The sequence below is a fragment of the Sprattus sprattus genome (genome assembly GCF_963457725.1).
Source record: "Sprattus sprattus genome assembly, chromosome: 2".
NCBI lineage: Eukaryota > Metazoa > Chordata > Actinopteri > Clupeiformes > Clupeidae > Sprattus > Sprattus sprattus.
This window is the reverse complement of record NC_137921.1, coordinates 66,519,420-66,535,185: the sequence shown is the minus strand read 5'-3', so window position 1 is coordinate 66,535,185 and position 15,766 is coordinate 66,519,420. Positions and strand designations below refer to the sequence as shown.

At 41.3% G+C, this 15,766-nt stretch overlaps 1 protein-coding gene across 1 annotated transcript; it reads right to left on the bottom strand.

Annotated features, from left to right (window-relative positions):
- Positions 1-640: 640 nt before the first annotated feature.
- On the bottom strand, positions 641-14,628 carry tnfaip2a (tumor necrosis factor, alpha-induced protein 2a). The gene is made up of 12 exons (XM_080832641.1): positions 14,567-14,628; positions 13,497-13,649; positions 12,708-13,380; positions 11,921-12,035; positions 11,086-11,208; positions 10,100-10,194; positions 9,810-9,902; positions 9,513-9,639; positions 9,237-9,362; positions 8,663-8,818; positions 7,079-7,200; positions 641-977 (listed from the first exon to the last, which is right to left on the bottom strand). The coding sequence occupies exons 1-12, from the start codon at positions 14,607-14,609 to the stop codon at positions 830-832; spliced, it is 1,974 nt and encodes a 657-aa protein (XP_080688767.1). The 5' UTR covers positions 14,610-14,628; the 3' UTR covers positions 641-829.
- Positions 14,629-15,766: the final 1,138 nt, after the last annotated feature.

The following is a 15,766-nucleotide window of genomic DNA, read 5'->3' as shown; positions in this document are numbered from 1 at the left end:
CAAATCTCTGTTCAGGAGACAGGCTTTGGTCCTGAGAGGTGCCAAGGGGCTTGAATCACCATTACAGTCAGGGAACTGATTCAGAGACCTGACGGGCACCCAACACTGTCTGAGGAAAAGAAAGAAATGACAGATTTGTTTGATTTGTGCCTGACCGCGTAGGTGTAGATAAGCTATTGTGAAACTAGCTTTCCCTCATTCCCGATTAGAAGTTGTCTAGACTGTACTAAATCGCTGTTCGACTGTGAGGAGAATTTCAGTAAATAATCCACCCAGTGCTGTGAGCTGAAATGGCTAGCCCTTTCTAAAGGTAAGTCTTTAGGTAAGGGTTAGAACCTACATGGCACCTAGGAAGAACCTCAAAGGTACGCTACACATGATCTCATGACACTCCACACAAACAGGTGCTACAGATTACCTGATGTCAAACCCAGGGACATAGTACTAAATCCTGGACATTTTACAGTTCTGTCTGTACGCCACCATTTCTGATGTTGAAATACAGTAGGTGGGGACTACAATCAGGGTGCTGGTTTTTGCTTCCGCCACCCAAATACGCAAGCTTTGAGGAAATGGAATATGTCAAGGTCACAACCCCTCTGTTAATATAAGTCTACAGCATAGTACCAAGAGCTTATCTCCATAATGGGAATACCCCATTTATTCATCAAATTTATCTTTCGTCTTGAGGGCGAAAAGATAAAAGCTAAAGCAGTTGCTTTGTAGCAGGTCTGAATGCAGAGGAAGAGAAGGTCGAGTGGGGACTGAAGTGCCACTTAAACAAGAGTGGGTCACAATGTTAGCTTCGGACATGGCCTGGTTTGCCCAACTACTTGAAAGGAACCTTGGCGAAGAAGGCGTGACTGGGACAGGAGTCCAAGGTGCCTCGGTTCTCAGTCAGGCTCTCCCTGATCCGACGAACTTCACTGGTGGAGAGGTTGGCTTTGAGGTACAGCAAGGCGAGGACATGGTTCTCACTAAGAGATGGAGAGACAGACAGAGAGAGAGAGAGAGAGAGAGGGAGAGAGAGAGGGAGAGAGAGAGAGAGAGAGAGAGAGAGAGAGAGAGAGAGAGAGAGAGAGAGAGAGAGAGAGCGTCACTAATGCATTGATTAAGCTTATAAGCTTCAGAAAAATCATTCTAAATAAAATATGTATGAACCTGTGCGGGAATGCATTTACCAAGTCACTTTATAAATTAAGCATCTTTAATCAAGAAAAGTGGATTGTCTGCTTCCTGCTGCTGTAATATTATGAAAAAAAGAATACTGTTTGCAACATGACCTTCTGAAAAGAAAGCAAATCTACTATTATCTAATGGGGAAAGGACCAGTTCACACACTGATCTTACTTCTAGTTTCACTTCCACAAGAATGGATTTTCACTTGTATACAACAAGTGAAAATAGCTATAGCCTACAACCCCCCCAAAAAAACCCTGTCCTCTTGGAACATGAAACCCAGAGTTTTTCCAGTCAGATTTGGACAGGCTTCTGGCATTTCCTGTCCCACATTTTGGAATCCTACACTCTAAACCTGAACAAGTTCAGAGAACTCAAAACTTTTGATGTAACCGATTACATAAGAAAATTTGAGTATATATATTATTTTTTTTAAGTAAACTTAACTCAAAAATTATAATTATCTGCTTTTTTGTGTTATCATTTTCATAATTTTTGAGTTCTCTGAACACATATTATTCCAAAATCGTAAAGGATTTAGCCTCGTCAGATATTTGTGTTTCTCTGGGTCTTTCTCAAACTATTTATTACGCCCTTACAAGTTTTTGATAGGGTATCTTCCTTACGTTCCAACTTCTTGCGCAAGCTCTTACTGTAGAGAAAACTGTCATTGGTCGACCGCCTTCCCAGTGTTGCCACTGCATTTACATCTGTGATTTAGCAGACGCTTTTATCCAAAGCGATTGACAAGGAATTTTGCATTTATAGATCATGAGCAGTTTAGGGGATCACACTTATACACTTGGTAAGGAGGAGTGGGGAATCGAACTAGCAACCTTCCAACCTCTGGATTACTAAACGACTCCTCTACCTTAAGTCTGCTGTGTCCGTCTCTCATCACAAGAGCAATGGTGTTCTCAACGACGTTGATGACGTCAGATACTAACATTTTTTGAGTTATCAGGCAATGTTAACTCAAACAAATACATTCCAATACAATTAAAACGTCTGCACTTGCTCAGAAAACTAATACATTTTAAGTTGGGTCAACTAAATACCAGGTTTCAAGTACTGAATACATAATGTTAATGAGTTAGTAGAACTGTCTGGGTTTACAGTGTAGGTTACCTCTTTATGCCATTACAAAACAGCAAAGCTCCAGTCCGGATGCGGACCCAGACGCAAACAAATTTGGACCCAAGCTAAAATCAACATTCTAATTGAATCCTGATCCAAGAGAGTTATGTTTGGTGCGTGATTTCGTGATATTTTTTTTCTTTCTTCCGTGTCCAATCAAAAGGTCCAATCAGGAGCTGTGATAACATCATTATGAAACCTCCCTCACTCAATGTGGCCGCAAGCTCTGTGGGTCATGTAGGTTGTGTGTGTCATTCAGTACGTTAACATGATGGCATTTATCAGATAATGGCTTTAGTCAGAGTTTGCTGTCCATGGGGGGCAACTGCTTTTATCGCAAAGTACATGGCAGTGAAAAATTTGAATCATTGGCCGCGTCTGTTCAAATCAAGTAGGCACCTGCTACCGTTGATTAAACAGTAAATAAGTTGTGAAATGAAACAAAAACACATCACAGTTAAAGTTGTATTAGTATTGATTGATTCACATCGATATGAATGGATGACATGACTAACAAGTGGTGGAAAGTAATATGAAAATATTTGTTTGGTGAATTAGCGCGTTCTGTCCAAAACAGTCGCAGTCAACGTTTTTCTAATGTCAACACATTGGTATAGGCTACCACATAATTATCATCTGAAATATCACGGTATGTCGAAACAAACCTTTGATCTAAACAGAATATTCAGTATAGAATGGGAATAGATCAGAGCAGTATCTTTTTATCGCGTTTGACACAAATGCCCTGATTGCTGTGTGCAGGTGAAGTTTCCTGTGAAAATGGGAAAGTATTCTCTCCATGAATTCGCGGCCATCTGAACGTCCTTATACGTGTTTAAGGAGGGGTCGCAAAGGTGCTCATATCTATTCAGGCCTCTTGTGTTGGATATTCATTAAAAAAACGTGCCATTAGTATATAGTTGAAATAATTTCAGTTCAGTATAGTTTACTTGGTTTATTGTGTGCCATCCAACTTACAATTGTCTCTATGTGACCAGGGCGTAGAAAGAACAGGCACAGGCAGTTACGGCCTTTGCCCACAAACTGGTCAAATGGCATGTGTACATTGTAAGTTATAGCTTGGCCTCTGGAGATAAGACAGAGGTGCAGGGGTTTCACACAAAATGAATGTCTATTTCTGCGAACAACAGATATACAACAGATACACCAGGGTAAAGGTCCCATGACCCCCACCTGTTTACCACGAGGGGCCCACGAAATGACATCAGTAAAAGATAGACTATAATAACTGGGTTTTCTCTGAAGCAGACCAGACTCTCGAGATCTCCGGTTGTGTTGACTTGGTGAAATTGATCATGTTAAACTCAACTGTATTTGTGTCGCAACTTATCAAGTAAAGCTCTACCTTGTTACAAAAAAAATTTCATACTGGCATATTTTCCAAGTCCTGAACCAACACACAGAGAATACAAGATTTTCTCTAACAATATAGGCCTACATGTCTCTGGTTGAGACAAATATTTTCTGTTAGCAATTTCTGATATGCAGTTACTATTTAGATACTAAAGTTAGATTTGTTTATTGTTTCCATGGTAATAGGAGCCGTCAGAATAACTCGCTTTTCTGTTGGCCATTTCTGATATGCAGCACATGAGGGCAAAGAAAATGGCGCATGGTCCTGATCATTTAGATTTCGTTTCAGTATTTCAAAGTGAATGAGATGTGGGAGCACAAGAAAAGTGAGCGTCTAGCAGCGATTATCATATCATAGACATATGATGCATGTATGTCTGTGGACGGGATCGCAAGCATGCGCAAAGACGTAAACTCCAGTTGATTCTCCGATTTCGACGTAACATGCACGCGCTCTCCGATAAAAAACGAATATTGGTGGTTACATGAAATGGATCTCCGATTTAAATCGGATAAAGCCAAAAATTCGGATACATGTAACCGCAATGACTGGGAACAACGCGGGCAGATCGATTTGTGAACGGTATCGGTTTCTTAGCACACAAAAATCATGGAGTGCTCTAAACCCGACAAAAAGCGAAAAGTTGATTCCGAAAATCGCTAATTTAAGACAAGTGAGTGGACAAGTATGCATTTGTGCTGCCTGTGGGGAGCACAAAACCGATTTATCTGCAAAGAGACGGTTGCCCTTGTCAAAAGTGGTAACGTGAAACGTCACTATGAAATAAAGCATGCACACTTCTAACAACATCACTCCCAGAACTCTGAGGTAAGGGCCACAAAAATAAATCAACTGCAATCATCCTACCAAGCAACATGCAGTGTAATAGTTAGATCAGCCACACAACAAGAGTGTGCATACCTCAACATTCTGTTGTGGGCCTGCCTTTTCAACCATGAATATGGTGAAAAACAAATACAGGAGCACACTCACTAATGAACACTTATACATCAGTGCCTCCGCCTGACCCTCACACTCTTTATGTCCAAGTTTAAAGAACTGGTGGCACAAAAAAGGTGTCACCTTTCACACCAATAAGGCCAGACCACATCACCTTTTGTGCGTAATTCGAACGTTTTTGTTGCAGTTCTTCGATTGTTTTTCGATTTTAACTGTCACTGTTCCGGACGCTGGACTGAATGGATATTTGGTAAGTGGACCTTTTGGGTTTCTAATGGAGTTCCCCTGATGAAGTGTATTGTTTCCAATTTACACACACACAAACTGTGTTTTTTTTTTTAAGGACACACACCGCTTAGCCAGAGGACCAACAAGTACCAAACCTCTTCTTCAAAATCAGTAGGGAATATCACATTTCTAAAGCAAAAATGGTTATTGTATGCTACTGAGATGCTTCACAGTCACTCAACAGGAGCCACTACCATTCACAGCTGCTGGTATCCTTGGTTACCTGTCCACACTGTCCACACCCATGTACGTAGGTGTGGGTTCTATTTCACCTCAGAAAATAGAAAGGGCAAACCCAGTGTCTCTAAATAAACAATGACAGCCTGCCCTTTTCATGATAAGAGGGAGGGGCATTTAGCGATTCAGTTACAGCATGCTCTGAATGGTATTACCAACTAGAGCTAGAGTTTTACTAAAACTTTTATGGGGAAAGTTAATCTCTGGCATGAGATGAGAGCTGAGCCTGCTTGTCTGTGAGCTTCTGTTACTAAGCGTCACTCAATGCTTTATTCAGAAAGTGAGAATATTTCAAACAGTTTTAGAGCTCAATCATAGACCAATGAAAGGAAAACCTCTTTAACCCGGATTTAAAAATGGCTTAATTTGGGGCACATCTGGCAGTTTGTTCCAGTTGCATGAAGCATAGCAGCATAATGCTGCTTTACCATGCTAAGTTTGGAATCTGCTCTACTAGCTGACCTGAGGTCCATGGGCCCTACTCGGATTATGCTCTTTAAAGATATCAGATATGTATTCTGGGCCTAAACCATTCAGTAATTTATAAATTAGTAGCAGTGCTTCGTATTCTCTAACTAGGCGGAAGCCAGTGTAGACATTTTAGAACTTGACTGGTGTGCTCTGTTTTCCTGGTCACGGATACAACTAAGCGCCTAGAGGCAATTGTATTGTTATGGCGCTATACAAATAAAATTGAATTGAATTGAATTGAATTGAACTCCAGCAGCAGCACTCTGTCAGAGCTGCTTTCTAGGAAGTCCACTTAAGAGGCCATTGTAGTTGTCCACCCTACTGTAGACAAAGGCATGGATGAGCTTCTCTTGGTCACCAAACACTCGGTCCTGGCTATATTTTTAAGATGACAGACAGCTGTTTTGGTGATTGTTTTGATCTGGCTGGTGAAGATGAGTCTATTAGTCTATCAGTCTATTAGAACACAATGATTTTGGACCTGGTCTTTGGTTTTTAGAGCCAGAGAATCGTATTTGCTAATGCCAAACACAATAATCTCTGTTGTGTCCTACCTTCTGGCTCATCCAATTATCATAGGCACACAGACACAGTATTTCCACATTTAAAATAGGACAAGGTGCTTATTCAGCTGCCTTGGGCTTCCAAATAAAACATAGAAATGTACCCTTTCCAGCAAAGGATGATACATTTTACATTGTGAAAATAGTCTCTTTAATTGTAAAGGTGAAATATATTATGAATTGTATTACAATAATAATATTATTAATCACACGCCTTTGCACATTGGCAAGTGTCCTAGGTTACCTGTCCATGATGAGGGCAGCAAGGTTCCTCCAGCTAAGTAAACAGCCAACCCACACCTGATTTGTTTACACAAATACATTACACAAATCAGGCACCTAGTGCTTGTCTTCAAGAGGGTATGAGGGTTTGATCCATTACCACTATATTGTAACTCACTGCACTTAATGTTTTGAGGTGAGCTGTTAGAAGAGTGTGATCCTACACTGTCTGGTCTAACAAACGTAAAGTAAAGATTCAGTATATTTAAAGACCTGCAGCACCTGTCAATTCAGAAACACAAAGGCTGGCAAAAAGTTGTTGATATTTGAGCTCAACAGCCAATTAAATGGTACGGTACCTCCTCACTCTGTGCTCAAGAAGCAACATGTTGTTAGTCTCAGTCCGAGCCACTATGTCTGTTTCCCATTTACAGAGCCAAATGACTGTGTACAAACACAGAGTTCTTTTTTCGTACACACACACTAGGCAGGCAGCTAGACGACATTGAAAAGATATTAGCTGAATTTGACAAAAAGTGTATAGGAGTAGAATTGCGGACTGCATGTTTGCTTTCTTCATCGTTTGTCACTTTCAAGTGTCGATCTGTGCTCCATAGTGAGGTGTGCTGGAGAGAGAGCCTTCTACCTGAGGTCTGGGTGCGCTCGAGCCAGAGTGACGACCTCCAGCTGGATGGCTCCTGGGTCCTGTAGTCTGATGACCTCCGCCAGCTGACACACAACGTTGTCGAGCCAGCTGTTCCGTGAGCCCTGTGGAAGTAGCACATGAAATCCCTTTAAATATTATTACCAATTAAAATGCACTCCTAGGGAGGGGTGGGCGGGTTATGGGAAGGGAAGGGAGGGGGGGGTTGTGGTGGGAGGGTGTCTGTCTGTCTTTTATTTATTTTTTTGTGTGGTGTGTGATGTTTGTTTACATTTGTCTTCTCTGTTGTTTTTTGTTTGTAAATGAAAAAGGAAACATGTTGCTGTCAATTGCCAATTTCACTGCTGTATGATGTGTTTCCCAATAAACATATTTGAAACAAATACACCTATCACAGTGATTGTGAGTTTTGTCTTATAGGGATACTCCACGTTTACACTGATAGTCCACGGTCATTTCCATCTTTCAGTGGAACTCAGTTCGGTCAGTTCCCAATGACCAATGAGCATTTGAGTGTTCCAATTTTTAATGTTAATGAAATCCTAGATGATTTTTTTTCTGTTTCACTTAATCAGTTAACGATGCCATGTCATCATCCATGTTTTTTCCTGTCAGGAAATGCCACCCAAAAGAAATTTCCCCCAACTCTAAAAGGGGCAGTGCCTGTCTGCAGATTGCAGTGTTAAGATAAGCGCTAAGCTATCAACCAGTCAAATAACAGTATAATACACAACAAATAACAGAAGTACACATGTGAACCACTCTCAGGGGAGATGTGGAAAGGAGGGGCTGCCTTTTCACCATAGAGATAAGATCCTTCATCAGCAGGAGGTTAACAGGAAAGCCTTTAATGGGTGCTTAAATGTGAGACCATTCCAGTAGCTATTGTTGGTGTTGGCCTTTTCACTACCATAGTGGAGCATAAGCCATCGATAGCGAGTTTCCACTAGATTTGGTGTCCTCTTGTTCTCGATGTTTCAGTAATCAAGTAAATCCACTGAGCGAGGAATTGGCCCACCCAGCTCCAGTTGTTATTAGAGCAAAATAAATACATTTCAAATGAATGTATTGTGATGCTGTGAATGCACTTTTGCAAGTATTCGTCTGTGTGTCTATAAGTGTGTGTGTGTCTGAGTGTGTATGAGTGTGTGTGTGTGTGTGTGTGTGTGTGTGTGTATGAGTGTGTGTGTGTGTGTGTGTGTGTGTGTGTGTGTGTGTGTGTGTGTGTGTGTGTGTGTGTGTGTGTGTGTACCATGCTGGTGAATAGTGCGCTGAGTGTGTGAACTTTTGCAAGTATGTGTCTGTTTGTAGTCTGTACATAAAAGTGTGAAAACAAACTTTGTGCATGTCATAACATGTCACACATACTTGTCTGTGAGTGCATTCTTGTCTGTGTGTGTGTGCATGGTTTGTTTATGTATGTGTCTTATTATCTTTTTATTGTGTGTGTGTGTGTGTGTGTGTGTGTGTGTGTGTGTGTGTGTGTGTGTGTGTGTGTGTGTTTGTGCGTGTGTGTGTGTGTGTGTGTGTGTGTGTGTGTGTGTGTGTGTGTGTGTGTGTGTGTACCATGCTGGTGAATAGTGCGCTGAGCTTCTTGCTGTCCTCACACAGGAGATTGGCAGCAGCCTCTTGCTGTTCCCGGTCCCTCAACTTCATCTTTCTTTTAAGGAGCCTCTTTAGATACTTCGCCATCACCTCAATATGAAGCTGACCCAGCAGGTCCTAAACACACACACACAACAAGACATATACATAAACACACACACACACACACACATCTGTGTTTAGTCATAGTGATCCCACATTGCAAAAGGTTAGAAATCAGTGATGTCAGTGAACTCCATGGCTGTCCATCTAGCTTCCTAAAATGACCCCAAAAATGTAAGGCCTACATTACCCATGTCATAACAACCCAAACATAACAGGTGTTATTTTTTCTTAGCACAATAGGAGGGCAAAGCTTATCAGAGTACAGCATTGCACAAAACTGGAGTTTACAGAAGGCAAACATACACAATGGCTTGTGGGTAACCTTCATTGCAGTGCAGTTGCCCTCTCTCTCTCCTTCTACACTCTGGCTGCCTGGAAGTCCTGCTATGCTTAAATGTCAGCTAGCAAATCACATAAGCATGATATGTACCTCTCGGCAAACTGGCTTCAGGTCCCTGAACTCATAGACGTCTCCTCCTAGGATACCCAACAGTTCTACTGGAACCCCTTGCTTCGCCGCAAACCAAGGGGTGGTCCACAGCTTACGATAATGCACCTGTAGAAAAATTGGCCAATACTCTTTATACACGATAGCACCATTAAACATAAATAATCATACATGGCAAACGTGTTGGCAAAAGAACATATAAAGGTAGCTGACGGCATCTCTTTGGTGTGGGGAGGGGGAGAGCATGCTTTAACCAACCTTTAGCTCTTTGTGAATCGGAGACAGAAAGTACGAGTAGCAATAGTCCCGGAGGTCTGCCAATATGGACAAGCAGTTGGTTCTGGTCTGGTCTTTGAAAAGGGTCTCACTTTTATTAACAAACTCCCTGTGAAGAACCAGACACATAATTACTGCTTATGATTTAACGATACTTTGGAGCAGTACTTACTTACTATCTCTAGAGTTTGCGTATTAAAATCCCATAAAAAGTAAATATTACAAGTCAGTTGGGCCTTTACCCGTTATATTTACTGACTCTCTCGTTCTCATTCTCACCTGAACTGCTCGATGCTGACCAGGTTAGCCTTCAAAACCGCCTTTGTAGTCTCGTGATGACCTTTTGAAAATTCCTCTAACGCCTTTTTGTAGCTGCCACAGAAAAAGAAACCACTGTTAATATTTTTATATGGGCCATTACAGGATGCTGATTGAAAAAAATACATTTGAATTGAGATGGCAAGCTAGACTGGGCGGATGTGAATGTTACAGTCGGATACAGTCAGGACTGTTCCAGGATATATAAGGCTGCTTTAGAGACAGATGTCCTGCTACCAGCTCTACTGTACCTCATTAAGAAGGTTTCAAGCTGGCCCTGAAGTCTCTGGGCTTTCACCCGGTCACCCAGAATAGTCAAGGTCTCTGCAGCAAGGGGGGCAACCAACTGCCAAAGTAGAAGGGTAGGTGGGGGGATGGTTGAGATAGTTAAGTGAGAAGCATGCCACAGTTATAGAGCAACATCTAATCTGAAAGTGTAATGCAATGCCGTCACACACACACACAGACACACACACACACACACACACACACGGGCGTGCGGGCACAAGCACATTTACACGCACATGCACATGCACATGCACACGCACATACACAGCATTTTTTTGTGTTTCCTGATAACACAACAACACGCCTGATTCTGTTTTAAGAGGACTATAAGGTTTATTTCCATTTCAATTCAATTAATATTGTGTTCATAATGTAGAAGTTGTTCTGGGAGAAACCAGAAGTCCCATTACGAATAGCTGTAACAGGTTTTAATTGTAGTGTTTTGAACTGATCGCAGTTTTGGGTTTTGAGAAATGGAGCATCATTTCAAGAAGTTGTCACGTGTGCAAGTACATAGTCTTTACTTAATACAGCACTGATCTGATTATTTGCTCATCTTTTAACTAAAGTAGGCCTACTGATCTGAGTAGATGGAGCCCTTTTTTAATAAAGCATTGATCTATGTATGTGCTGACCGCTGAGCTCATTAATACATCTATCAGTGCGGACACATGTGTCCAGTTTCAGATTGCAGTCCGATTTAAATCGAAGATCCGATTCATGTGTCTCCCCAAATCTAGATTTCCTGTGTCCGACTTGAGTCCGACTGGACTCCGATGTAGACCCCCGGAAAAACGATTGGATTACGCTGGGAATCTGACTACGCGCGCATGTGTCTCTCGAATCTACATTTCAACTGGACAACAACAACTTTTGCACGTGCTTGAGATCCTGCCCACTGATCTGTGTACAGTGAGCACGAGGGGAAAGGCACTGATCCCAAACTGACCTCAATGACGTCCACAGCTATAAGGCTGATGTAGTAGTCGTCTATGAGCTCAGGCCACACACCATTGATCCACCTCTTCTGTTCCGTCTTCAGAGCATTGGCGAGCCAGTCTCTCACTTTGGCCTGTGCAAAGCCCCGACACAAATGTAAACATGTATTATTATGAAGGCTGGCTAAGGGCGTAAAGCTTCAGGAAATGTAAACATGTTTTTTTTATGTAGGCTGGCTACAAAAGTAAAGCTTCAGGAAATGTAAACAATATTATTATGTAGGCTGGCTTAGGGCGTAAAGCTTCAGGAAATGTAAACATGTATTTTTATGTAGGCTGGCTACGGAGGTAAAGCTTCAGCAATTGCTTCAGAGCAGAAGCAGTCAGTTGGTACTAGGGTGTGCAGGCCATCTTCCTTAAAGAAATTCCCATTAACATCTAGTGCCAGTGCAAATGTGCACACACTTGTTTGTCACGATTCATGGTGTGTAATCTGGTTTGTGACTGTAATATATTAACTGAACACTGATGGTGGGAAAAAGAGTCATGGGTAGTTCAGTTTCCACCAGGAAGTAGTCGTAGTGCAAGCCAGGTCATTTTAGGAATTTCGCAACTTCTTTTTTGATCACTAGTAAAGCATAAATGGAAAAATGGAATGAAAATTGAATGTTCCATCACTTTACACCCCCTTAACAACTACCCTGCATAGCTCAAAGAACACACTAACAAAAAACAGACGGTTCTAGAATTACAAGCAGATCAGAGGGCTGGACTGATGCCAGATTCAACTGCTATGCAGGACAGTCTCTGTTGCATTTCCAGGGTTGTTTTCAAACAAGTATTTACCTCCCCGTGTGATAGATACTGGTCTTCTAAAGGCTTGAGGTCTTCATCTGATAGCAGTGTCCCCAAGTCTTCACTGTCAATGTGTTCCTTCAGTTCTTCGTGCTTTAACACATCCCTGCCAGACAAATTAGATGTACAGTTTCAAGTTCAAGTATTTATTTGTCATATACACAGAAGAGTCAGACTGGGCATTGAAATTTTTAGGACAAGACACCGCACAACAACCTACCATAGCATAACATAAATAACATAACATATAAGTACTCTGAACATAAATTCCACATACAGTATAACAAACATATAATAAATCTACAAAATAAATATACAATACCATCTGCTAAACATATAATACACATATAGTAACCTAAACTAACCTAAAGACAAATAAAAGGTGCCTGGTATCAGGTAGTGCAATATTTCTGTAGTGCAAACAATGGAAAACTGTAACATGTAAAGTGAAAGGTGCAAGACTGTATCACTGTCCATTTAAAAGCCTGATGGCCCTTGGAAAGAAACTGCTCTCCAATCTACAGGTGCGAGATCTGCTCTTTTGTTTGCAGTGTACGTTGTCAGTCTTCCACTACCCCAAGGCATTAGATACATCTTGATTCTCTATTTTGCATTATATTTGTAACATAATATATTACAAATAAAATGCATATACAATACAATATACAATATTTGACCCATTCCTTATTTTTCCAATATACGACAGAGGATACAACCAAACTATCTGCTTACTCGTTGTTGACAGTGATGGACATGCAGATATGCTAGGTACACCTACGTTGGATAGTAACTATTGACCCAGAGCAGGAGATAGCTGCAGTCCTTCACATCCAAGCTGGTCTGGGCAAACTCCCGCAGACGCCTGGAGAAAGCTTCATGATATAGTCGTGCGTAGACGTTGCAGACATCCAGGTCCTGTGAGTAGCACTGTTTCACGTCCTTCACGACTTTCAGTAAGTCCGTCCGTACTCGTTTGCCGATCTTAAAAACCTGTTTCATGAGGTTGGTGGACAAGTTGTCTCCGCCGTTCACATCATCCTCCGCATTCTTCATCCGCACGTTGACGATCTTCTTAAGGAGGAGGTTGTGTTCCATCAGACACTTCCTCGGACGCCATTCCGGCACTTGTAGGCCTTCGGCCGGTTCCAACCAACGCTTGTCTTGTTCCTCCTCCTGCATTATTGAGGTCACCGCACTGTGTAAAGCCTCCGGGTCCCCATCGCCGGACTTGTCCTGGAACGTGGCATGTACGACCATCCACAGACGCACCTGGAACATTTCGTAGTCCCTCTGAAGCTGGTCTATCTCTTTGACTCTCTCATCTTCACCGGCTGAATTTTGATCAGTGGTCTGCCCGAATATGGCATCCTCCCTCTTTATAAGCTGCTGACTGGCTTTAGCCAGGTGGTTCTGACTCAAGTTCTCCTCAAAGCTCAGGATCACCTCTGGAACTGTGCACAAAACAAGCCAGGAAATGTCAAATATTCGATATACCAATCACGTTTATTTTCCCAAACGCCTTAACTCATATAATAAGGTAGTATAGTATAATGGATAAATGACGCACCTGGTTGAGCAACAGTGTTTGCTCCATCTTTGGTACCTAGGATCCTTTTAAACGGAAATCTGATCTTGTGTTTGTCCTTCCTCGGACCACTTGAATCCTTTGCAGTTTCTTTCACTACTTGACTGCAAACAGCTTCTACTTTTTCTGTTTCCTCTGAAAACGACATATACGCTATTGTTAATGATTGAAGTGCAATACAAATATACCTGTTTAAACTTATGTTTTGGGTTAATACAGGACAAAAGGCAAGAACCGTCGGACTGGTGAAGTTGCCAAAGACGTAATTGGTGTCACAGTGGCAGCAGCCTACGGTATCACTTGTCGGAGCTGAGTGACGCCCCAGCGACTTTTAAAGGCAAGGGCTGTGTGTAACAATAAATAATTACGTGCGCTTTCGGTCAAGAACTTAGGTTGCCTCTGCGACTCCTTGTTTTGACTGTCATGGTACCGGTACCGGTAACAGAAAATAAAATGAAAATGTATATATTTGAATTAACAGACCAATTTTTACATTCTTTCATATTCCCTGCGAATCATAAACTCATCGATATTTAGTTCTAGTTCAAATCCAAACCCTTCCTTCCAAAGATTTTTGATGGAGAAGAAGGCCAACAACCAAGCCAACGCTCCTGCTAATCATTATCAAAATCGGAAAATACATTTAGTGTCAAATGTAATGTTGTCTGTTATGTCATTTTGTTATTTTCCACTGAAAATATGCTAGGGTGACGCCCGGCTTTCAGGCAGGCAATAATACATCAACGACCAACCTATATATCAGTGATTAATATGCGTTCTATAGGCTTTTTAAACGCATTGATGAAAAGGAAAGACTTTATGAATTGGAGTAATGTTTGAAAAGATGCGTTTCGCACTTCTAATAGGCTACTGTCACCTCCGAAATGATGACCAGCCTTAGAAAGCTTAGTTAGCATCTAACAAAAAAACGTTAGGTTATTCAACGTCATACACCACTTAAATGTTACTTTCAAATATAAACCTTGACGTTTCTATTATAGGCTATCACTGCTTCTATGCAAGTACAGAAGTATGAATTAAGAATACTTTACCTATGGTCGCCCTCCGGCGCGTCAAATTCGGAAGTTTGACCATTATCCTGCTATAACGTGCTTTTCTCACATGAGACCCGAAAGTGTCCTTGCAGAATCGCTGTGTGAATCCTTTTTATATGTAAGGGGGGAGGGAGCGATGCTGTGTCACCGTGGACCACCGCTGCGAGTTCAACGCTTTCGCTTTCGCTCGCTGCTGATGTAATTCCATTCTATTTTAGCACAAATCCATTCGATTCCACTTAGTTGATCGATTTCCGGTCAGTGACAGTCTTCCCATTCTCCAATGCTATGAACTAGTTATTTTGAAATCCACATCCCTGTAGCTCATCTAGTACATGGTGATAACAACATTATTATGGACTTGAGATTATGGACTTGATTGCTGCGGACAACACTGATACAATGTAAACCCAACCTCTACTATACATCACTTGGGAGAATAGTGTCTACAAAATTCATACAAATAGAATGAATATTGTAGCCTACTCTACCGCACTAAAAAGTAGGCTTAATATAAACAAACCATATTTGCATACAATAAAAGCATCTAGAATGTACATCTTCAAATTGCACTGAAAATAAGAAGTATTTGATGAAGCTGAAACATCTATTAAATGTGGGTTACGTTATTAATATTATATACACAATAGCCAAAGGACATATATATTTTTCATAACATTAAGCATTAAGCATTAACATTAAGCATTTTGTTACTGTTAAAATCATTTTTATCATTTAAAAAAATATGTTTTGTAAATCACTTTCGATAAAAGTGTCTGCTAAATGCATAAACATTTACAGTTAAAAAGAGAAGACATTCCCAATCTTAGCCTTCCTCTGTGCTGTAGCAAGGGACTTCACCATGGGAGGGGAGCTATAAGACACTGATTTGAAGGCTCTCCCAAAAAATACATATGGATTCAATATTCCCACCTTCTGCTCCAAGGAATGTCCAGCCAACATTCTTTTGACTGAAGTCAGTTAGGGTGAGCAGTCTTTAACACCGCCAACACATAAATCAAATTTTTGGATGAAGCCTTCACAGAGGCGGTAGTCTCTGAAAAACACAATCCCACAAACATAAGCCGTTGTTTTGTAACAGAACTGTTAGCTCTCTGCAAGATGAGTGATGAGAGTCATGATCTAATTTGTCACGGTTGGGTAACATATGGGACTAATTTGATGCTGATGTTTGAC

Coding starts and splice junctions, on each gene's coding strand:
- tnfaip2a (XM_080832641.1), bottom strand. CDS start 14,609: ATGGTCAAACTTCCGAATTTGACGCGCCGGAGGGCGACCATAG. Junction 10,195..11,085: donor TAGCTGTGGACGTCATTGAG/GTCAGTTTGGGA, acceptor CTACTTTGGCAG/TTGGTTGCCCCCCTTGCTGC. Junction 7,201..8,662: donor GCGCACTATTCACCAGCATG/GTACACACACAC, acceptor CTACTTCCACAG/GGCTCACGGAACAGCTGGCT.